The 22,693-nt window shown below is 60.2% G+C and overlaps 1 protein-coding gene across 1 annotated transcript; it reads right to left on the bottom strand.

Moving 5' to 3' along the window:
• Positions 1–519: 519 nt before the first annotated feature.
• Positions 520–20,648, bottom strand: RNF139 (ring finger protein 139). The gene is given in 6 exon segments (XM_030553794.1): positions 520–1,741; positions 1,744–2,349; positions 2,352–2,453; positions 2,456–2,506; positions 2,509–2,556; positions 20,378–20,648. Coding segments are annotated over 6 exon segments (1,971 nt in total). The 5' UTR covers positions 20,559–20,648; the 3' UTR covers positions 520–758.
• Between the last annotated feature and the right edge of the window lie 2,045 nt (positions 20,649–22,693).

Below are 22,693 nucleotides of genomic sequence, written 5' to 3'. Positions count from 1 at the left end.
CTGCTTTTTGTACAGTCAGTTTTGCAGCTCTACCCTCACAACATTCTAGGATCAATTTTAAGGGTAGTCTGTAGCAGCTCATTTATTGATTCATCTTTTCAAGTACTCTGACTTTGTATCAGATTAAAATAAAAAGCAAAATTCTTATTTTGCATGGTCCTGTCTCATTAATGACGTTCAGCTGTCCACCATACAACTTGGTTCTGAGAGTTTTCCAGAAAACATAGCAATTTCATTCTATATTCCACACAAGTATTAAGTTTTCTACAAACCTGAACTTTATTTTGAGATAGCTCAAAAGTTTTATAGCTATAATGTCTGCTGATTTTTAAATTTATTGGTAGACCAGTTCCTGTTCAAACTTTTTCTCTCTAATTGTCTTCTAGGCATACTGAAGGTCTCAATTCTCCAACAGGTTAACTCTCACTCAAAATCCTTGTTCTAGAATTATTAGTATGCAGTCTTTGGCACAGCAGATGGATGACATGTGTCACTATGTCAATTAAGTGTTTATCCAACTTTGTCTTAAAAACATGTGAAAACATTTTATTCCATGTACAATAATGTACACAAGTTTAAGGTAGTCATGAAAGAGACCAGAAATAATTAGTGGTATATTTACAGTAGCACACCAGAGTAAATGACAACCATTCACAGACAACACTTAGATACCATTGTTGTGCTTAAGTATACAGTGATGAAGTGAAACTTTTATTCTGTTGCTGAACTCTATTTTAAACAAATACCTCTCAGCAATTTTAGTCACCCAGGGAGTCAGAATCAATATTAAGAGTCTCATTGTGGTGTTCTGCCACACAGTCATCATCATCATCATCACTACTGTCGGTACTGTCATTATCTTCATTTATTTCACGTGCAGCTTCTTCTGCAACTTCTACAGGATTTTCATTAGGTGCAACAAACCCATTGTTAGAGATATTGGCATTTTCCTTTTCTTCGATATATACTTTTTGATGGCACATTGGACAAGTGTCTTGAATATAGAGCCATTTCCGAAGGCAAAGTGCATGAAAGTAATGATTGCATGGAGTAATACGAGCAGATGCAGTAAACTCATGGTAGCAGATTGCACATACATCATCTATTTCATGTAACCGACTTCCTTTTACTTCAGGAAGTGAGTTTATTTTCTTAACAGCTGTCCTGCGATTTATAAACGTTTTCCAGCCATTCTTTGCTTGCAAGTAGATGTTGAAATAAGCATGTAGACACATCATGCAAGCCCGAATCTTACTTCCTGATTCAAATACCATAGTATAAGCTCCATTTCCAAACATGATTACACCAAATATAAACTCAATAATATTGCCTGTTGAACGAACATAGTAGACATAATCATCAAGCTTTTCCCATAGGACATTATAGTAGCCATCAATCATGAATAGTACATAAACAGTGATAGAAACAATTACTTTTAGGCAAAGTTCCACACAGAATGCTGTAACTGCAAAAAGCCATGTATTTAATGCATAGTGGTGCCAAAGGATATAACTGAGCAGAACTGGAAGAATAAAAAGGCAAGCTGAAACAAGTAGTACAGGGAAGTGTCTGCGAAATGACGATACATGGGAGGCACTGAGAGACATTAGTACAGGGTCTGTCATTCCATGGATAAAATGCAGGACTGCAGTTAACAAAAGGCACATGTTTCGACTTAGGCGAACTAGTCTCTCTTCTGGCTTTAGACCACTTAAGCCAGTCTGCAGAGCCAAAATAAAAATAAAACAGGTGCTACAAAACCAAGCCTCTTGTCATCTTCATCAGTTGATCCAATAAAAGCCAAAATACCCAGTCCCAAATAATGGGCAATTGAAGAAATTACAGCACTCATGCCTAAGACAGTTAAAGTAGAATCACACCCACTTATTATAAGACTGCAAACCAGTTCCCAACAATTTTCCCAGGAAATCAAGTAGAACTTCTCTTCTGTGTTAGTTTCTGCCATCTTGACAACATAAGTTAACACAACTGCTTGTGCTGTAAGTCTTGTTAGCCAGAACACACGCAGTACAGCTGGAAAACGAATCCTTTTCCACGTATCTTCCATCAATAGCTGTAATCCATAAATGCGATACATATGCCTTAAAAGGAGATAAACGTATCGTGTGGAATAATAGAACCATTTAATTTTCATAACTAAATTGATTGTGGTATATAATGTCAGAATTAGGCCTGAAATAAAAACTAAAATCTGTCTGACATTTAAAGGTAATTCAATGATCAAGCCTATTATAGGAATCAGTATATCCAGTATGATTAGTTGGGAGTATATGGACTGCACGTTTAACAATGTAACATATCCAATCCCAAAGGTAAGTTGAAGGACGAAAGTGCCATCCATAGCGAGGGTCCTTTATGAGGGAGGAACTGCATTCCAAAAGCTGCTGTGTAGTAGGCACTGTAGAAGTTTATGTGCAAAGAAGCATAATAATCACCAACACTGAGGTTGCAGCTAGCAGAAATGCCGAGCTGATCATATAAAACTGAAAAGTGCTCGCTGTTGCAAGACCAGAACAACACTGGATACAAAGACCCCTAAAAAACAGACAAAATCATTTAGTTTTCAGCAGAAATTAGACACACACATTTTACCTATTAACTCTCATGATACACAGTTCAGAGTTTTTAGCTTCAATGGTTTATTTACCTTTAAACTTTTCTATAAAAAAGATTTGTAAATAGCGCTTACTGTTTAAACTCAGTTTTTCTTTGCAGGAGGCACCGGTACATGACTACTTAACTTGCCTTTAATACACACAAAAGTGAGCATACCAGACCACTTAAGCAAAAACAGTAAGACACCACCACAACTGTCCACTTTTTTTGCAATTTCCATATGAAGACTTAACTACTTTCTCCATCTCGGTAGAGTGGGATCCTTCCAGATAAGTGCTGAGGCACAATGCAGGGAGATTCATAGATTTGAAGACCTGAAGGGACATTAGTTCATGTAGTCTGACTCTCTATAATCACACACCACTAAATTTCCACTCCACTACACCCGTATTGAGCCAAATAACTTATTTTGACTAAAGCACTGAATTGCCAATGCCTGAACTCTTCAAGTACTGTGAATCCATAGAGGACTTTAGTCTCTAGGACAATTAATCCAGAGCTTTCACTAACTTTTTTTTTTTTTAATTATTTTTAAAACTTAGAGAATATAAGTAAAATGTTGCTATCAGGATATATTTTGAAACCTTCAGACATTCTAAAATTGCTGCTGTTTTGAGGTGTTCACTTCAATCATCGTTCTAAATGTCAAGCTATTACAACATCCTAAAATAATCTAGTGTCCAATTCATTTAACTTTTTAGTTTGACAATAGAAAATGAATTATTTTTGCAATATAAGAAGTGTGATATTGAGAGAAAACCAAGAATACAACGGTGCACATTCATTTTCATACAGGATATCATATTCCTATCCAGATCTGTAGCAAGTTGCTGAAAACCTAGGGTAAAACCTACGATTTTTTTACATATTTCTAATGGCTATGTTTGACTCAAATGACAAAACAATTTGTTCCAATTTGCTTGAGGTAGCATGTTTCAACCTTTTGAGGTTGATGACCACTTATTTAAAATCAAATTTTGCAATCTAACGTTTTTACTCTTATAGTAAATGTATTAACAATGATAAACATTTTTATGTGTGTTGAAAAATTGGTAGGGAATACTTGATTTGAAGGGTAACGGTCTGCAGGGAATAGGGGAGCACGATTTTCTTTGTTTTAGACTGTTACCCCCCACCTCCCCAACCTATTTCCTTTCATGACCCTGCTGGGGGTTACAACCCACTGGCTGAGCAAACACTGGTCTAGAGAAACCAAAAACGTACTGACTGCCCTTACAAGCTGGGAGATAATCTCAGAAATTAGACCTAACTGGGAAATAGAATGGATACTAATCACTGTAGGCCATTCCCCATAGCACATTTTAAAGTTTGTTTTCTCAGTTTAGATAGATTTAGTTTTCCTGCATTATGGAGGGAATTTTACGATTCAGTTCCACAGCTTAGTAGAGTGTTAGGAAGTTTTCAGATAAAATGTTTATTAATTTCATCTTGTAACTCCTACATATACATCCTTGTACTATCCTAAATAATTTGACATAATTTGATGTTTATACTATTCAGATATTTTTGAATTGTTATGCCTCATCCTATGTCATTTAATCTTTTTTATAAGTGTACAGATTTACTTTTACTGATTTTCTTTGAACTCCCTCTGATTTATCTCTTTCTCGTAATAAGGTGTCCAGAACTGAACAAAGTCATACAGAGAGGAACTACCACCTCGTTTTGTAACATGATGCCTTTGTACATGCATCACAAAATTGTATTGGTCTTTGCCTGCCATATCACAGTGCAAACTCATACCGAACTGGTTGTCCGTCAATTTCAGGTCTCAGTATATCTGTTTGCCACCTTTTCCCCTCATCTAGAATTTGTGATTTCTTTTGCCCCAGATTTAAAAGCTTGCATTTTTTTCCATGTTTAATCTAGTGTTTTTCTTGGGCCATGTTTCTAATGTCTATAACATATTTGTATTATCTCTGTCCTTCCAATGCCTCCTTCTTTAGTATCATCTATGAATTTCATTAGTGTGTCATTTATCACCTCAACAACCACCTCCAAGTCATTAATGAAAATGTTATATACAAGGGATATCTCACTAGTCTCTGTGATACCTCACTAGTCCATGGCCCTTCTGTCCATGCGACAGCTTCACATCCTCACCAATTTGGATAAATTTTGACTAATATTGTGAGTTGCTACCAACTTCATTTGGCAAAAAAATATTCATACCTGGTTCATGGTTTTATATAAGGACAGAACCAGTTGCTTTCTGAAAATAATATTTTAAATTGATTATTGCACAGTGCTCTAAATCCTCTGAGACAAAGACTTACAAATAGTAAAAACAAACAATTATCTCAACATTAGGATGACATTACTAATAGTGTCATTTGTATCTTCCCTTATACTGTAATCAGTACCTCTAATTCCCTTGTTTCTATGCTCAACTGCACTCCCTGCAATTTGTCAATATCTTTCTGGTAATGTGGTACCCAGAATTCAACAGAGTATTCAAACTTCAGTAATATAAGAGTATTAGAAGGAACTATTCTCCACATACAATTTATTTTCTAACTCTTTAATCAGCCACTGAACAGTCTTTCCACCCCCAACTCTGTCCATCTTAAGCTCAATCTGCACTTAGAAAGCAACATCTCCAGTGAACCTGTCAATCAGCACACCCCAAAGGAGATATTGCTTTCTGAGTGACAATTTAATGCATTAGACACACATGACCCCAGAAGTGATTTTAATGCTTAATGAAAACTGGGAGCCAAAGGAGATGGTGAAAGGAGAGTGTGTAACTAGGGCCATAAAGTGAGAGGTTAAGCAGAAAGGTTAGAAGAAGATTGCAATTAGTTTTAGGATTCCATTCTGCCCTGACTTCCTGTTCACCTAATCCCAGTTGAAGCCAATGTGGTTACTTACATAGGAAGTAAATCAGGGCAGAACTGAATACAAAAATTTAAATGAAGCAACAGGATTCCATAATGTACCACAATTGTACAGCAGGGGTCGGCAACCTTTCAGAAGTGGTATGCCAAGCCTTCATTTATTCACTCTAATTTAAGGTTTCGCGTGCCAGTAATACCTTCTAAGAACATTAAAATGTCTCTTTCTACAAGTCTATAATATATAACTAAACTATTGTTGTATGTAAAGTAAATACAGTTTTTAAAATGTTTAAGAAGCTTCAGTTAAAATTAAATTAAAATACAGAGCCCCCGGACCAGTGGCCAGGACCCAGGCAGTGTGCCACTGAAAATCAGCTCACGTGCCGCCTTCGGCACCCGTGCCATAGGTTGCCTACCCCTATTGTTCCATTCATTCTTCTCAAAACAAGGTATACTATCTGAAATAGTGTTTCAAAACTATTCAACAGCACCCTCCAAAAGTATCAATGAAATTTCATTGGGACACACCACCTTTCCTCCGATCTATAGGATAAATACCCTAACTTAGCTTTTTTTAAAAAGTCAACTAGTTAAAAGTAGAATCAGTCCAGACAATCACTGCCTACATGTTGGAGTTTTACCAACAAAAGTCTTCCATTATTTCAATATGGCATAATCTATGGTATTTCAGAGAAAATATATTCTGTTTATGCCGATCTCAGTAACACATCTGTCAGCTGCAAAATGAACAGACTTCAAGTATTCAGAATATAGCTAGTTGACAAAATACTGTCTCAAGTATGTCTTAATAAAGCAGTTTCTGATTGCGAATGACTTAACAGGTATCTTTTCTTACCTGAGGGGTAGGGAAGAGAAAAAAATATATAGAGAAACAGTCACTTCATTACTGATCAATATGAAAGATATCAATATCTTAAGGAGGTTCTCCAATTAAAAGTGGTCAACATCACTTTTGGGTAGGAAATGTGTTTAATATCAGTGCAGGATTGTTCCTACAGTATATCAAGTGCTGCAGCCAGTTTAATTTTTAAGTGCCTCAAGCAATGAAACTTTCAAAACTTTCCATGGAGAGAAAAAAGAACAAAAAAAACAAAAACAAAAACAAATTATTACCCTCTCCTTCTCCAAAAATCTATCATACAGACACCATTCTGAAGACTGCATTAATCATATCATTACACACTTAACAGAGATCATCCAATAACAAACACACCAAGTCTCATTTATGTGGGATTAATTTCAAAGCACTTTCTAAAACATCTGCCTCATATGATACAGGACTTTGAAAGGTGTTTCAATGAGACATTTAGAAATATCACTTTAAAAAAAAAATTAATTTATCAGTTTGAGGTAGTATCCACACCAGCTCAGGGAACAGAGGGAGTAAGTCAGGGCCTTCCAGTCCCGCAAGACAAGAGAGATCTTTCTAAAGAACAGGGACAATTTATCCCCCTTCCCTTTCTCCCCACATACAGAAAAGCAGGAACAAGAAGGGCTCCTTCTCCAAAACACCACCAGCTGCAACTGGTGGGCAAGTGGTGGTGCACAGTGGGCAAGTGACGGCTTTCTAGCCTGCATACTACAATCCAAAGAACCCACCTAGGCACTGAGCCACGTAGCCTACCCAATTCTTCACATGAGCAGCAGCAGCCAGGAGAGGCCTTTGCAGCCTCTGGACAGCATCATTTACTCAACTCTGAAAAGATTTGTATTTGTAAAAAATTTCTATTTTATCACTAAAATTTACACTCTCCCCTTTTATCTGCTGTATTGCTATTGGTTGCCTTTTATCTCTCTTCCACCCCTTTAACACCACATTCCTCAGCTACTCAACCTTATTCTCCTTCTCATTGTATTTTGTGTTCCTTTTCCCCACTTTCTGCCTCTCTCCTGTCTTTTGGGATCGCAAACTCTATACAGGTGGGAACTGCATTTGTACCATGCTTAGGACAATAGTAGCCCAGTCCTGTTTACGAGACACAGGGACACTACTGTAATATAAATATATTATAGCGCCTAACCATCACACTGAGGAAAACAATGAAAAATTACCCAATATCAACCATGACTCCTGTCAAGTTTCACTCTTAGGAGGGTTACCCTCCCATCTGGGGATTCTTTTTCATGCGCTTTATAAGCTATAAGATTGAAAAACTATTTAGTCTAAAGAAGAGAAGACAGGGGAAACATGATAACAGTTTTCAAGTACATAAAGATTATAAGGATGACGGTGAAAAATTGTTCTAGTTAACCTTTGAAGATAGGAAAAGTAATAATGGGCTTAAATTGCAGCAAAGGAAGTTAGGTTTGACATTGGGAAAAATTTCCTGTCAGGGTGGTTAAGCTCTGAAACAAATTTCCTAGGGAAGCTGTGGAATCAATGTCAGTGAAGGTTTTTAAGAGCGGTTAGGAATACCTGTCAGTTATAGTCTAGTTATGTAGTCCTGCCTTGGAGTGCAGGGGAATGCACTAGATGACCTCTTGAGGTCTCTTCCAGTCCCACACTTCTATGATTCTATTACCCTCAAAGATTTTGCAGTATGTTTCAACAAGCTATTACATTTCTGGACTGGTTGTTTTTTTTTAGGTGTATAGGTATAAGGACCACCATGCAAAGGACTGCGGAAAATCTCCAGACTAACACAGAACATTACACAATGTCAATGTGGAGAAAAAGAAAAACTCGAAAGAGAAATAGACAGTAATGCAAATGGTCACATGGCAGAAGACCCATTACCACTGTGTAATCTATTTTAGAGACACTGAAGGTATTAGCTTCAGCATCACTAGCAGGCCTTGTTAGCCAGATAAAGTTACAATCATAATTCCTAACACTTATATGGAATTCTAAAATTTTCTAAGGTTATCAAATTATTACTGAGGTGCAAAATATCTCATTTGAAGGCAGGTTAGGAGCCACTGCACAGAAAGCCAGAGAATGAGGAAAGAGGAGAAGAGAGCCCTTCAGTTTAATTCAGTTAGGAAATATGTAGCAGAAGGGACCAGCTCTCAACCTGCTGCTGTTAGGAGGGAGAGATGCTGAACCAGAAGGAAGAAAAGGGTGAGTGGAGAATAAAAAAAGATAGTGAAGCACTATGAGCTAAATGAAGTGAGACCAGCCGCAGGAGATGAGGGAAGTGCAGATATCTCTGCTCAGTGCAGGTAAAAAGGAGCGCGTAGGGGGAAACAGAACAGAAACTAGAGACTGGAGAACTCAAGATCAGCTGTGGTGAGACACAAGGAGAAGAAATGAGGAGGGCAGGAGGCACTCAGAGGAAGGGGCCCTATATATAGAGCGGTTAGGGGGAGACAGGAGGCAGCAAGGAAGAGGCGTGAGACACCGAGAAGAGTTATGGGGAGAGCAGCAGCCACAGGGAGACAGGGGCAGGAGGGTAACTCAGCTGACCTGGGAGTGGGGAGGAAGGCAGACTCCAGCAAGGAGGGTGGCGGATAACTGTGAAGGGAATGAAAAGTGCAGGTATCTCGGGACCCAGGGGATACCCAGCCCACCGCAGCAATGCCTCCAGGAGCCGGGGTGGGACAGGAAAGAGAATGTAGAGAGAAAGAGGTCTCTCCCCAGCAGCACCCCCAGGAGCCCGGCGCACAGGGAGGGGAGGGTCTCTCCCCAGCAGCACCCCCAGGAGTCCGGCGCACAGGGAGGGGAGGGTCTCTCCCCAGCAGCACCCCCAGGAGTCCGGCGCACGGGGGGGGAGGATCTCTCCCCAGCAGCACCCCCAGGAGCCCGGCGCACGGGGAGGGGGGGGGGATCTCTCCCCAGCAGCACCCCCAGGAGCCCGGCGCACGGGGAGGGGGGGGGGATCTCTCCCCAGCAGCACCCCCAGGAGCCCGGCGCAACAGGGAGGGGGGGGATCTCTCCCCAGCAGCACCCCCAGGAGCCCAGGCACGGGAGGGGGGATCTCTTCCCCAGCAGCACCCCCAGGAGCCCGGCCGCACGGGGGAGGATCACTCCCCAGCAGCACCCCCAGGAGCCCGGCGCACGGTGAGGGGAGGATCTTCTCCCCAGCAGCACCCCCAGGAGCCCGGCGCACGGGGGGAGGATCTCTCCCCAGCAGCACCCCCAGGAGCCCGGCGCACGGGGAGGGGGAGGATCTCTCCCCAGCAGCACCCCCAGGAGCCCGGCGCACGGGGAAGTGGGGGGGATCTCTCCCAGCAGCACCCCCGGAGCCCGCGCGCGGGGAGGGGGGGGATCTCTCCCCCAGCAGCACCCCCCAGGAGCCCGCGCACGTTGAGGGGAGGTCACTCCCCAGCAGCACCCCCAGGAGCCCGGCCCACGGGGAGGGGAGGGTCACTCCCCAGCAGCACCCCCAGGAGCCCGGGCGAACGGGGAGGGGAGGGGAGGGTCTCTCCCCAGCAGCACCCCCAGGAGCCCGGCGCACGGGAGGGGAGGGAGGGGAGGGGAGGGTCTCTCCCCAGCAGCACCCCCAGGAGCCCGGCGCGCGGGGGAGGGGGGGGATCTCTCCCCAGCAGCACCCCCAGGAGCCCGGCGCACGGGGAGGGGGGGGATCTCTCCCCAGCAGCACCCCCAGGAGCCCGGCGCACGGGGAGGGAGTGGGGGGTCTCTCCCCAGCAGCACCCCCGGGAGCCCGGCGCACGGGGAGGGGAGGGTCACTCCCAAGCAGCACCCCCAGGAGCCCGGCGCACGGGGAGGGAGGGTCACTCCCCAGCAGCACCCCCAGAGCCCGGCGCACGGGGAGGGGAGGGTCACTCCCCAGCAGCACCCCCAGGAGCCCGGCGCACGGGGAGGGGAGGGTCCACTCCCCAGCAGCACCCCCAGGAGCCCGGGCGCACGGGGAGGGGAGGGTCACTCCCCAGCAGCACCCCCAGGAGCCCGGCGCACGGGGAGGGGGGGTCTCTCCCCAGCAGCACCCCAGGAGCCCGGCCCACGGGAGGAGAGGGTCTCTCCCCAGCAGCGCCCCCAGGAGCCCGGCGCACGGGGAGGGAGGGGTCCTCTCCCCAGCAGCACCCCCAGGAGCCCGGGCGCACGGGGAGGGGGGGTCTCTCCCCAGCAGCGCCCCCAGGAGCCCGGCGAGGGAGGGGTCTCTCCCCAGCAGCACCCCCAGGAGCCCGGCGCACGGGGAGAGGGGGGTCTCTCCCCAGCAGCACCCCCAGGAGCCCAGCGCACGGGGAGGGGGGGGTCTCTCCCCAGCAGCACCCCCAGGAGCCCGGCGCACGGGGAGGGGGGGGTCTCTCCCCAGCAGCACCCCAGGAGCCCGGCGCACGGGGAGGGGGGGTCTCTCCCCAGCAGCACCCCCAGGAGCCCGGCGCACGGGGAGGGGGGTGGGTCTCTCCCCAGCAGCACCCCCAGGAGCCCGGCGCACGGGGAGGGGGGGGTCTCTCCCCAGCAGCACCCCCAGGAGCCCGGCGCACGGGGAGGGGGGGGTCTCTCCCCAGCAGCACCCCCAGGAGCCCGGCGCCCGGGGAGGGGGGGGTCTCTCCCCAGCAGCACCCCAGGAGCCCGGCGCACGGGGAGGGGGGGGTCTCTCCCCAGCAGCACCCCCAGGAGCCCGGCGCACGGGGAGGGGGGGGTCTCTCCCCAGCAGCACCCCCAGGAGCCCGGCGCACGGGGAGGGGGGGGTCTCTCCCCAGCAGCACCCCCAGGAGCCCGGCGCACGGGGAGTGGGGGGGTCTCTCCCCAGCAGCACCCCCAGGAGCCCGGCGCACGGGGAGGGGGGGGTCTCTCCCCAGCAGCACCCCCAGGAGCCCGGCGCACGGGGAGGGGGGTGTCTCTCCCCAGCAGCACCCCCCGGAGCCCGGCGCTCGGGGAGGGGGGGGTCTCTCCCCAGCAGCACCCCCAGGAGCCCGGCGCACGGGGAGGGGGGGGTCTCTCCCCAGCAGCACCCCCAGGAGCCCGGCGCAATGGGAGGGGGGGGGTCTCTCCCCAGCAGCACCCCCAGGAGCCGGCGCACGGGGAGGGGGGGGGTCTCTCCCCAGCAGCACCCCCAGGAGCCCGGCGCATGGGAGGGGGGGGTCTCTCCCCAGCAGCACCCCCAGGAGCCCGGCGCACGGGGAGGGGGGGTCTCTCACCCAGCAATACCCCCAGGAGCCCAGCGCACGGGGAGGGGGGTCTCTCACCCCGCAGCCGCAGCAGGATGCCCGGAGGCCCGGCGCACGGGGAGGGGAGGGTCTCTCCCCAGCAGCACCCCCAGGAGCCCGGCGCACGGGGAGGGGAGGGGAGGGAGGGAGGGTTCTCCCCAGCAGCACCCCCAGGAGCCCGGGACAGGGGGAGGGAGTCTCTCCCGAGCACCAGGAGCCCAGGCGCCGGGAGGGAGGTCTCCACCCAGCCACAGCAGCCGGCCCACGGGGAGGGGGGGTCTCTCCCCAGCAGCACCCCCAGGAGCCCGGCGCACGGGGAGGGAGGGGTCTTCCCCAGCAGCACCCCCAGGAGCCCGGCGCACGGGAGGGGGGGTCTCCCCCAGCAGCACCCCCAGGAGCCCGTCCCACGGGGAGGGGGGGGTCTCTCCCGTCAGCAGACACCCCCAGGAGCCCGGCGCACGGGGAGGGGGGGAGATCTCTCCCCAGCAGCAACCCCCAGAGCCCTGCGCACGGGGAGGGGAGGGGGGGGTCTCTCCCCCAGCAGCACCCCCGGGAGCCCGGCGCACGGGGAGGGAGGGTCACTCCACAGCAGCCACCCCCAGGAGCCCGGCGCACGGGGAGGGGAGGGTCACTCCCCAGCACACCCCCAGGGAGCCCGCGCACGGGGAGGGGAGGGTCACTCCCCAGCAGCACCCCCAGGAGCCCGGCGCACGGGGGAGGGGATGGTCACTCCCCAGCAGCACCCCAGGAGCCCGGCGCACGGGGAGGGGAGGGTCACTCCCCAGCAGCACCCCCGGAGCCCGGCGCACGGGAGGGGGGGTCTCTCACCCAGCAGCACCCCCAGGAGCCCGGCCCACGGGGAGGAGAGGGTCTCTCCCCAGCAGCGCCCCCAGGAGCCCGGCGCACGGGGAGGGAGGGGTCTCTCCCCAGCAGCACCCCCAGGAGCCCGGCGCACGGGGGGGGGGGGTCTCTCCCCAGCAGCGCCCCCAGGAGCCCGGCGAGGGAGGGGTCTCTCCCCAGCAGCACCCCCAGGAGCCCGGCGCACGGGGAGAGGGGGGTCTCTCCCCAGCAGCACCCCCAGGAGCCCGGCGCACGGGGAGGGGGGGGTCTCTCCCCAGCAGCACCCCCAGGAGCCCGGCGCACGGGGAGGGGGGGGTCTCATCCCCAGCAGCACCCCCAGGAGCCCGGCGCACGGGGAGGGGGGGGTCTCTCCCCAGCAGCACCCCCAGGTAGCCCGGCGCACGGGTATGGGGGGGGGTCCTCTCCCCAGCAGCACCCCCAGGAGCCCGGCGCACGGGGAGGGGGGGGTCTCTCCCCAGCAGCACCCCCAGGAGCCCGGCGCAGCGGGGAGGGGGGGTCCTCTCCCCAGCACACCCCCAGGAGCCCGGCGCACGGGGAGGGGGGGGTCTCTCCCCAGCAGCAAACCCCCAGGACCCGGCGCACGGGGAGGGGGGGGTCTCTCCCCAGCAGCACCCCCAGAGCCCGGCGCACGGGAGGGGGGGGTCTCTCCCCAGCAGCACCCCAGCGCCCGGCGCCCGGGGTGGGGGGGGGGTCTCTCCCCAGCAGCACACCCCAGGAGCCCGGCGCACGGGGAGGGGGGGGGTCTCTCCCCAGCAGCACCCCCAGGAGCCCGGCGCACGGGGAGGGGGGGGTCTCTCCCAGCAGCACCCCCAGGAGCCCGGCGCACGGGGGAGGGGGGGGTCTCTCCCCAGCAGCACCCCCAGGAGCCCGCGCACGGGGAGGGGGGGGTCTCTCCCCAGCAGCACCCCCAGGAGCCCGGCGCAATGGGAGGGGGGGGGTCTCTCCCCAGCAGCACCCCCAGGAGCCCGGCGCACGGGGAGGGGGGGGTCTCTCCCCAGCAGCACCCCCAGGAGCCCGGCGCACGGGGAGGGAGGGGTCTCTCCCCAGCAGCACCCCCAGGAGCCCGGCGCATGGGGAGGGGGGGGTCTCTCCCCAGCAGCACCCCCAGGAGCCCGGCGCACGGGAGGGGGGGGGGTCTCTCACCCAGCAATACCCCCAGGAGCCCAGCGCACGGGGAGGGGGGGTCTCTCACCCCAGCAGCCGCAGCAGGATGCCCAGGAGCCCGGCGCACGGGGAGGGGAGGGTCTCTCCCCAGCAGCACCCCCAGGAGCCCGCGCACGGGGAGGGGAGGGGAGGGGAGGGGAGGGTCTCTCCCCAGCAGCACCCCCAGGAGCCCGGCGCACAGGGAGGGGAGGGGAGGTCTCTCCCCAAGCAGCACCCCCAGGAGCCCGGCGCACGGGGAGGGAGGGTCTCTCACCCAGCAGCACCCCGCAGAGCCCGGCCCACGGGAGGGGGGGGTCTCTCCCCAGCAGCACCCCCAGGAGCCCGGCGCACGGGGAGGGAGGGGTCTCTCCCCAAGCAGCACCCCCAGGAGCCCGGCGCACGGGGAGGGGGGGTCTCTCCCCACAGCAACCCCAGGAGCCCGGCCCACGTGGAGTGGGGGGGTCTCTCCCCAGCAGCACCCCCAGGAGCCCGGCCCACGGGGAGGGGGGGGTCTCTCCCCAGCAGCACCCCCAGGAGCCCGGCCCACGGGGAGGGGGGGGTCTCTCCCCAGCAGCACCCCCAGGAGCCCGGCCCACGGGGAGGGGGGGTCTCTCCCCAGCAGCACCCCCAGGAGCCCGGCCCACGGGGAGGGGGGGTCTCTCCCCAGCAGCACCCCCAGGAGCCCGGCCCACGGGGAGGGGGGGTCTCTCCCCCGCAGCACCCCCAGGAGCCCGGCCCACGGGGAGGGGGGGGGTCTCTCCCCAGCAGCACCCCCAGGAGCCCGGCCCACGGGGAGGGGGGGGTCTCTCCCCAGCAGCACCCCAGGAGCCCGGCCCACGGGGAGGGGGGGGTCTCTCCCCAGCAGCACCCCCAGGAGCCCGGCCCACGGGGAGGGGGGGAGTCTCTCCCCAGCAGCACCGCCAGGAGCCCGGCCCACGGGGAGGGGGGGTCTCTCCCCAGCAGCACCGCCAGGAGCCCGGCCCACGGGGAGCGGGGGGGTCTCTCACCCAGCAGCACCCCAGGAGCCCGGCGCACGGGGAAGGGGGGTGGTCTCTCCCCAGCAGCACCGCAGGAGCCCGGCCCACGGGGAGGGGGGTCTCTCCCCAGCAGCACCCTCAGGAGCCCGGCGCACGGGGAAGGGGGGGGTCTCTCCCCAGCAGCACCACCCCAGGAGCCCGGCGCACGGGGGGGGGGTCTCTCCCCAGCAGCACCCCCAGGAGCCCGGCGCACGGGGAGGGGGGGCTCTCTCCCCAGCAGCACCCCCAGGAGCCCGGCGCACGGGGAGGGGAGGGTCTCTCACCCAGCAATACCCCAGGAGCCCGGCGCACAGGGAGGGGGGATCTCTCACCCAGCAGCCGCAGCAGGGACGCCCAGGAGCCCGGCTCACAGGGAGGGGAGGGTCTCTCCCCAGCAGCACCCCCAGGAGCCCGGCGCACGGGGGGGGGGGGGGGGGTCTCTCCCCAGCAGCACCCGCAGGAGCCCGGCGCACGGGGGGGGGTCTCTCCCCAGCAGCCGCAGCAGGACGCCCAGGAGCCCGGCCCACGGGGAGGGGGGGTCTCTCCCCAGCAGCACCCCCAGGAGCCCGGCGCACGGGGAGGGGGGGTCTCTCCCCAGCAGCACCCGCAGGAGCCCGGCGCACGGGGGGGGGGTCTCTCCCCAGCAGCACCCCCAGGAGCCCGGCGCCGGGGGGGGGGGGTCTCTCCCCAGCAGCACCCCCAGGAGCCCGGCGCACGGGGAGGGGGGGGTCTCTCCCCAGCAGCACCCCCAGGAGCCCGGCGCACGGGGAGGGGGGGGTCTCTCCCCAGCAGCACCCCCAGGAGCCCGGCGCACGGGGAGGGGGGGGGTCTCTCCCCAGCAGCACCCCCAGGAGCCCGGCCCACGGGGAGGGGGGGGTCTCTCCCCAGCAGCACCCCCAGGAGCCCGGCGCACGGGGAGGGGGGGGTCTCTCCCCAGCAGCACCCCCAGGAGCCCGGCGCACGGGGAGGGGGGGTCTCTCCCCAGCAGCACCCCAGGAGCCCGGCGCACGGGGAGGGGGGGGGTCTCTCCCCAGCAGCACCCCCAGGAGCCCCGGCGCACGGGGGGGGGGAGGATCTCTCCCCAGCAGCACCCCCAGGAGCCCGGCGCACGGGGGGGGAGGGGAGGGGAGGGGAGGGTCTCTCCCCAGCAGCACCCCCAGGAGCCCGGCGCGCGGGGAGGGGGGGGATCTCTCCCCAGCAGCACCCCCAGGAGCCCGGCGCACGGGGAGGGGGGGGGATCTCTCCCCAGCAGCACCCCCAGGAGCCCGGCGCACGGGGAGGGGAGGGGGGGGTCTCTCCCCAGCAGCACCCCCGGGAGCCCGGCGCACGGGGAGGGGAGGGTCACTCCCAAGCAGCACCCCCAGGAGCCCGGCGCACGGGGAGGGGAGGGTCACTCCCCAGCAGCACCCCCAGGAGCCCGGCGCACGGGGAGGGGAGGGTCACTCCCCAGCAGCACCCCCAGGAGCCCGGCGCACGGGGAGGGGAGGGTCACTCCCCAGCAGCACCCCCAGGAGCCCGGCGCACGGGGAGGGGGGGGTCTCTCCCCAGCAGCACCCCCAGGAGCCCGGCGCACAGGGGAGGGGGGGTCTCTCCCCAGCAGCACCCCCAGAGCCCGGCCCACGGGGAGGAGAGGGTCTCTCCCCAGCAGCCCCCCCAGGAGCCCGGCGCACGGGGAGGGTGGGGTCTCTCCCCAGCAGCACCCCCAGGAGCCCGGCGCACGGGGAGGGGGGGGTCTCTCCCCAGCAGCGCCCCCAGGAGCCCGGCGAGGGAGGGGTCTCTCCCCAGCAGCACCCCCAGGAGCCCGGCGCACGGGGAGAGGGGGGTCTCTCCCCAGCAGCACCCCCAGGAGGCCCGGCGCACGGGGAGGGGGGGGTCTCTCCCCAGCAGCACCCCCAGGAGCCCGGCGCACGGGAGGGGGGGGGTCTCTCCCCAGCAGCACCCCCAGGAGCCCGGCGCACGGGGAGGGGGGGGTCTCTCCCCAGCAGGCACCCCCAGGAGCCCGGCGCACGGGGAGGGGGGGGGTCTCTCCCCAGCAGCACCCCCAGGAGCCCGGCGCACGGGGAGGGGGGGGTCCTCTCCCCAGCAAGCACCCCAGGAGCCCGGCGGCACGGGGAGGGGGGGGTCTCTCCCCAGCAGCACCCCCAGGAGCCCGGCGCACGGGGAGGGGGGGGTCTCTCCCCAGCAGCACCCCCCAGGAGCCCGGCGCACGGGGAGGGGGGGTCTTCCCCAGCAGCACCCCCAGGAGCCCGGCGCACGGGGAGGGGGGGTCTCTCCCCAGCAGCACCCCCAGGAGCCCGGCGCACGGGGAGGGGGGGGTCTCTCCCCAGCAGCACCCCCAGGAGCCCGGCGCACGGGGAGGGGGGGGTCTCTCCCCAGCAGCACCCCAGGAGCCCGGCGCACGGGAGGGGGGGGTCTCTCCCCAGCAGCACCCCCAGGAGCCCGGCGCACGGGGAGGGGGGGGTCTCTCCCCAGCAGCACCCCAGGAGCCCGGCGCACGGGGAGGGGGGGTCTCTCCCCAGCAGCACCCCCAGGAGCCCGGCGCAATGGGAGGGGGGGGGTCTCTCCCCAGCAGCACCCCCAGGAGCCCGGCGCACGGGGAGGGGGGGGGTCTCTCCCCAGCAGCACCCCCAGGAGCCCGGCGCATGGGGAGGGGGGGGTCTCTCCCCAGCAGCACCCCCAGGAGCCCGGCGCACGGGGAGGGGGGGGTCTCTCACCCAGCAATACCCCAGGAGCCCAGCGCACGGGGAGGGGGGGTCTCTCACCCAGCAGCCGCAGCAGGATGCCCAGGAGCCCGGCGCACGGGGAGGGGAGGGTCTCTCCCCAGCAGCACCCCCAGGAGCCCGGCGCACGGGGAGGGGAGGGGAGGGGAGGGGAGGGTCTCTCCCCAGCAGCACCCCCAGGAGCCCGGCGCACAGGGAGGGGAGGGGAGGTCTCTCCCCAGCAGCACCCCCAGGAGCCCGGCGCACGGGGAGGGGAGGGTCTCTCACCCAGCAGCACCCCGCAGAGCCCGGCCCACGGGGAGAGGGGGGTCTCTCCCCAGCAGCACCCCCAGGAGCCCGGCGCACGGGGAGGGAGGGGTCTCTCCCCAGCAGCACCCCCAGGAGCCCGGCGCACGGGGAGGGGGGGTCTCTCCCCAGCAGCACCCCCAAAAGCCCGGCCCACGGGGAGGGGGGGGTCTCTCCCCAGCAGCACCCCCAGGAGCCCGGCCCACGGGGAGGGGGGGTCTCTCCCCAGCAGCACCCCCAGGAGCCCGGCCCACGGGGTGGGGGGGTCTCTCCCCAGCAGCACCCCCAGGAGCCCGGCCCACGGGGAGGGGGGGTCTCTCCCCAGCAGCACCCCCAGGAGCCCGGCCCACGGGGAGGGGGGGTCTCTCCCCAGCAGCACCCCCAGGAGCCCGGCCCACGGGGAGGGGGGGTCTCTCCCCAGCAGCACCCCCAGGAGCCCGGCCCACGGGGAGGGGGGGTCTCTCCCCCGCAGCACCCCCAGGAGCCCGGCCCACGGGGAGGGGGGGGGTCTCTCCCCCAGCAGCACCCCCAGGAGCCCGGCCCACGGGAGGGGGGGGTCTCTCCCCAGCAGCACCCCCAGGAGCCCGGCCCACGGGGAGGGGGGGGTCTCTCCCCAGCAGCACCCCCAGGAGCCCGGCCCACGGGGAGGGGGGAGTCTCTCCCCAGCAGCACCGCCAGGAGCCCGGCCCACGGGGAGGGGGGGTCTCTCCCCAGCAGCACCCCCAGGAGCCCGGCGCACGGGGAGCGGGGGGGTCTCTCACCCAGCAGCACCCCCAGGAGCCCGGCGCACGGGGAAGGGGGGGGTCTCTCCCCAGCAGCACCGCCAGGAGCCCGGCCCACGGGGAGGGGGGGTCTCTCCCCAGCAGCACCCTCAGGAGCCCGGCGCACGGGGAAGGGGGGGGTCTCTCCCCAGCAGCACCCCCAGGAGCCCGGCGCACGGGGGGGGGGTCTCTCCCCAGCAGCACCCCCAGGAGCCCGGCGCACGGGGAGGGGGGGGTCTCTCCCCAGCAGCACCCCCAGGAGCCCGGCGCACGGGGAGGGGAGGGTCTCTCACCCAGCAATACCCCCAGGAGCCCGGCGCACAGGGAGGGGGGATCTCTCACCCAGCAGCCGCAGCAGGACGCCCAGGAGCCCGGCGCACAGGGAGGGGAGGGTCTCTCCCCAGCAGCACCCCCAGGAGCCCGGCGCACGGGGGGGGGGGGTCTCTCCCCAGCAGCACCCGCAGGAGCCCGGCGCACGGGGGGGGGGTCTCTCCCCAGCAGCCGCAGCAGGACGCCCAGGAGCCCGGCCCACGGGGAGGGGGGGTCTCTCCCCAGCAGCACCCCCAGGAGCCCGGCGCACGGGGAGGGGGGGTCTCTCCCCAGCAGCACCCGCAGGAGCCCGGCGCACGGGGGGGGGGTCTCTCCCCAGCAGCACCCCCAGGAGCCCGGCGCACGGGGAGGGGGGGTCTCTCCCCAGCAGCACCCCCAGGAGCCCGGCGCACGGGGAGGGGGGGGTCTCTCCCCAGCAGCACCCCCAGGAGCCCGGCGCACGGGGAGGGGGGGGTCTCTCCCCAGCAGCACCCCCAGGAGCCCGGCCCACGGGGAGGGGGGGGTCTCTCCCCAGCAGCACCCCCAGGAGCCCGGCCCACGGGGAGGGGGGGGTCTCTCCCCAGCAGCACCCCCAGGAGCCCGGCGCACGGGGAGGGGGGGGTCTCTCCCCAGCAGCACCCCCAGGAGCCCGGCGCACGGGGAGGGGGGGTCTCTCCCCAGCAGCACCCCCAGGAGCCCGGCGCACGGGAGGGGGGGGGTCTCTCCCCAGCAGCACCCCCAGGAGCCCGGCGCACGGGGGGGGGGAGGATCTCTCCCCAGCAGCACCCCCAGGAGCCCGGCGCACGGGGGGGGGGGAGGGTCTCTCCCCAGCAGCACCCCCAGGAGCCCGGCGCACGGGGGGGGGGAGGGTCTCTCCCCAGCAGCACCCCCAGGAGCCCGGCGCACGGGGGGGGGGAGGGTCTCTCCCCAGCAGCACCCCCAGGAGCCCGGCGCACGGGGGGGGGGGGGGTCTCTCCCCAGCAGCACCCCCAGGAGCCCGGCGCACGGGGAGGGGGGGGTCTCTCCCCAGCAGCACCCCCAGGATCCCGGCGCACGGGGAGGGGGGGGTCTCTCCCCAGCAGCACCCCCAGGATCCCGGCGCACGGGGAGGAGGGGGGGTCTCTCCCCAGCAGCACCCCCAGGAGCCCGGCGCACGGGGAGGAGGGGGGGTCTCTCCCCAGCAGCACCCCCAGGAGCCCGGCGCACGGGGAGGGGGGGGTCTCTCCCCAGCAGCACCCCCAGGAGCCCGGCGCACGGGGGGGAGGGTCTCTCCCCAGCAGCACCCCCAGGAGCCCGGCGCACGGGGAGGGGGGGGTCTCTCCCCAGCAGCACCCCCAGGAGCCCGGCGCACGGGGAGGGGGGGGTCTCTCCCCAGCAGCACCCCCAGGAGCCCGGCGCACGGGGAGGGGGGGGTCTCTCCCCAGCAGCACCCCCAGGAGCCCGGCGCACGGGGAGGGGGGGGTCTCTCCCCAGCAGCACCCCCAGGAGCCCGGCGCACGGGGAGGGGGGGTCTCTCCCCAGCAGCACCCCCAGGAGCCCGGCGCACGGGGAGGGGGGGTCTCTCCCCAGCAGCACCCCCAGGAGCCCGGCGCACGGGGAGGGGGGGTCTCTCCCCAGCAGCACCCCCAGGAGCCCGGCGCACGGGGATGGGGGGGGTCTCTCCCCAGCAGCACCCCCAGGAGCCCGGCGCACGGGGAGGGGGGGTCTCTCACCCAGCAGCCGCAGCAGCACGCCCAGGAGCCCGGCGCACAGCGAGCCCCCCGGCAGGGGGTACGAGTTGAAGATGGCGTCGATGAGGAAGAGGCTGGGCACCCGCAGCGCAACCTCCAGCCCGGTTCGGAGCCGCGGGCCCAGCCGCAGCCCCGGCAGCTGCGGGGGGCCAGGGGCCGCCATCCCCCGGGACCCGCCGCCTCGTACCGGTCTCTGGCCCAGGGACCTCGCTATAGTCCTGCTCCCGCCTCCCGGACGGGCCAGGCCCCCCACAGTGCGGCCGCCTCCATCTTCCTTTCGCGCTCGGGCCTCGGCCTGCGGCCGCCCGCACCGCCCTCCAGGAGGCGGGGACACGGCGCGTCACAATGCGCGGCCCCGCCCCCGGCTTCCACACGGGGCGGGCGGTGCTGCCGGTGTGTTCGGGCGTGTTCGCGCCTGGTGCCCCCGGGTCCCGGCCCTCGCACGCCCGCCCCTCTTCCTGCCGTGACGGGAGCCCGGCCCGGACACTGCTCTGCTGCCCTGTAGCCCCCCCGACACCCCACTGCCGCCCCCACCTCCTTCACACTGCACTGTGCCCCACAGCCCCCCCACACCCCACTGCCGCCCCCACCCCTTCACTCTGCACTGTGCCCCATAGCCCCCCCACCCCACTGCCGCCCCTACCCCCTTCACACTGCGCTGTGCCCCATAGCCCCCTGACACCTCACTGCTGCCCCCACATTCTTCACTCTGCGCTGTACCCCATAGCCCCCCGACACCTCACTGCTGCCCCCACACCCCCTTCACTCTGCGCTGTGCCCCATAGCCCCCTCACACCCCACTGCCGCCCCCACCCCCTTCACTCTGCACTGTGCCCCATAGCCCCCCTCACACCTCACTGCCGCCCTGTCATAAACAGATAGCTAAGGGTTAATGTCTCTTTCACCTGAAGCACCTGACCAGAGGACCAATCAGGAAACCGGATTTTTTCAACTTTGGGTGGAGGGAATTTTGTGTCTGAGTCTTTGGTTTCTGTCTGCCTGCTGTCTCTGAGCTTTGGAGAAGTAGTTTCTACTTTCTAATCTTCTGTTTCTAAGTGTAAGGACAAAGAGATCAGATAGTAAGTTATATGGTTTCTTTTCTTTGGTATTTGCATGAATATAAGTGCTGGAGTGCTTTGATTTGTATTCTTTTTGAATAAGGCTGTTTATTCAATATTCTTTTAAGCAATTGCCCTGTATTGTGTCACCTTAATACAGAGAGAACATTTGTATGTATTTTTTCTTTCTTTTGTTTTTATATCAAGCTTTCTTTTAAGACCTGTTGGAGTTTTTCTTTACTTCAGGGAAATTGAATCTGTACTCACCAGGGAATTGGTGGGAGGAAGAGATCGGGGAGATCTCGGTGTGTGTTGAATTGGCTAGCCTGATTTTGCATTCCCTCTGGGGGAATAGGAAAGTTCTTTTTGTTTCCAGGATTGGGAACAGAGAGGGGGAGTCACTCTGTTTGGATTCACAGAGCTTGTGTCTGTGTATCTCTCCAGGAGCACCTGGAGGGGGGGAAGGGAAGAAGGATTATTTCCCTTTGTTGTGAGACCCAAGGGATTTGGGTCTTGGGGTCCCCAGGGAAGGTTTTTCAGGGGGACCAAAGTGCCCCAAAACACTCTAATTTTTTGGGTGGTGGCAGCAAGTACCAGGTCCAAGCTGGTAACTAAGCTTGGAGGTATTCATGCTAACCCCCATATTTTGGACGCTAAGGTCCAAATCTGGGACTAAAGTTACGACACGCCCCACCCCCTTCACTCTGCGCTGTGCCCCATAGCTCCCTCACACCCCACTACCGCCCCCACCCCCTTCACACTGCACTGTGCCCCACAGCCCCCCCACACCCCACTGCCGCCCCCACCCCCTTCACTCTGCACTGTGCCCCACAGCCCCCCCACACCCCACTGCCGCCCCACCCCCTTCACTCTGCACTGTGCCCCATAGCCCCCTCACACTCCACTGCCGCCCCCACCCCCTTCACTCTGCACTGTGCCCCACAGCCCCCTCACACCCCACTGCCGCCCCCACTCCCTTCACTCTGCGCTGTGCCCCATAGCCTCCTCACACCCCACTGCCACCCCTACCCCCTTCACTCTGCGCTGTGCCCCACAGCCCCCTGACACCTCACTGCTGCCCCCACATTCTTCACTCTGCACTGTGCCCCACAGCCCCCTCACACCCCACTGCCGCCTCCACCCCTTCACTCTGCGCTGTACCCCATAGCCCCCTCACAGCCCACTGCCGCCCATCGTCCCCTTCACTCTGCACTGTGCCCCATAGCCCCCTCACACCTCA

The sequence above is a fragment of the Gopherus evgoodei genome, chromosome 2 (genome assembly GCF_007399415.2).
Source record: "Gopherus evgoodei ecotype Sinaloan lineage chromosome 2, rGopEvg1_v1.p, whole genome shotgun sequence".
NCBI lineage: Eukaryota > Metazoa > Chordata > Testudines > Testudinidae > Gopherus > Gopherus evgoodei.
This window is presented reverse-complemented; position numbering and strand designations above follow the sequence as displayed.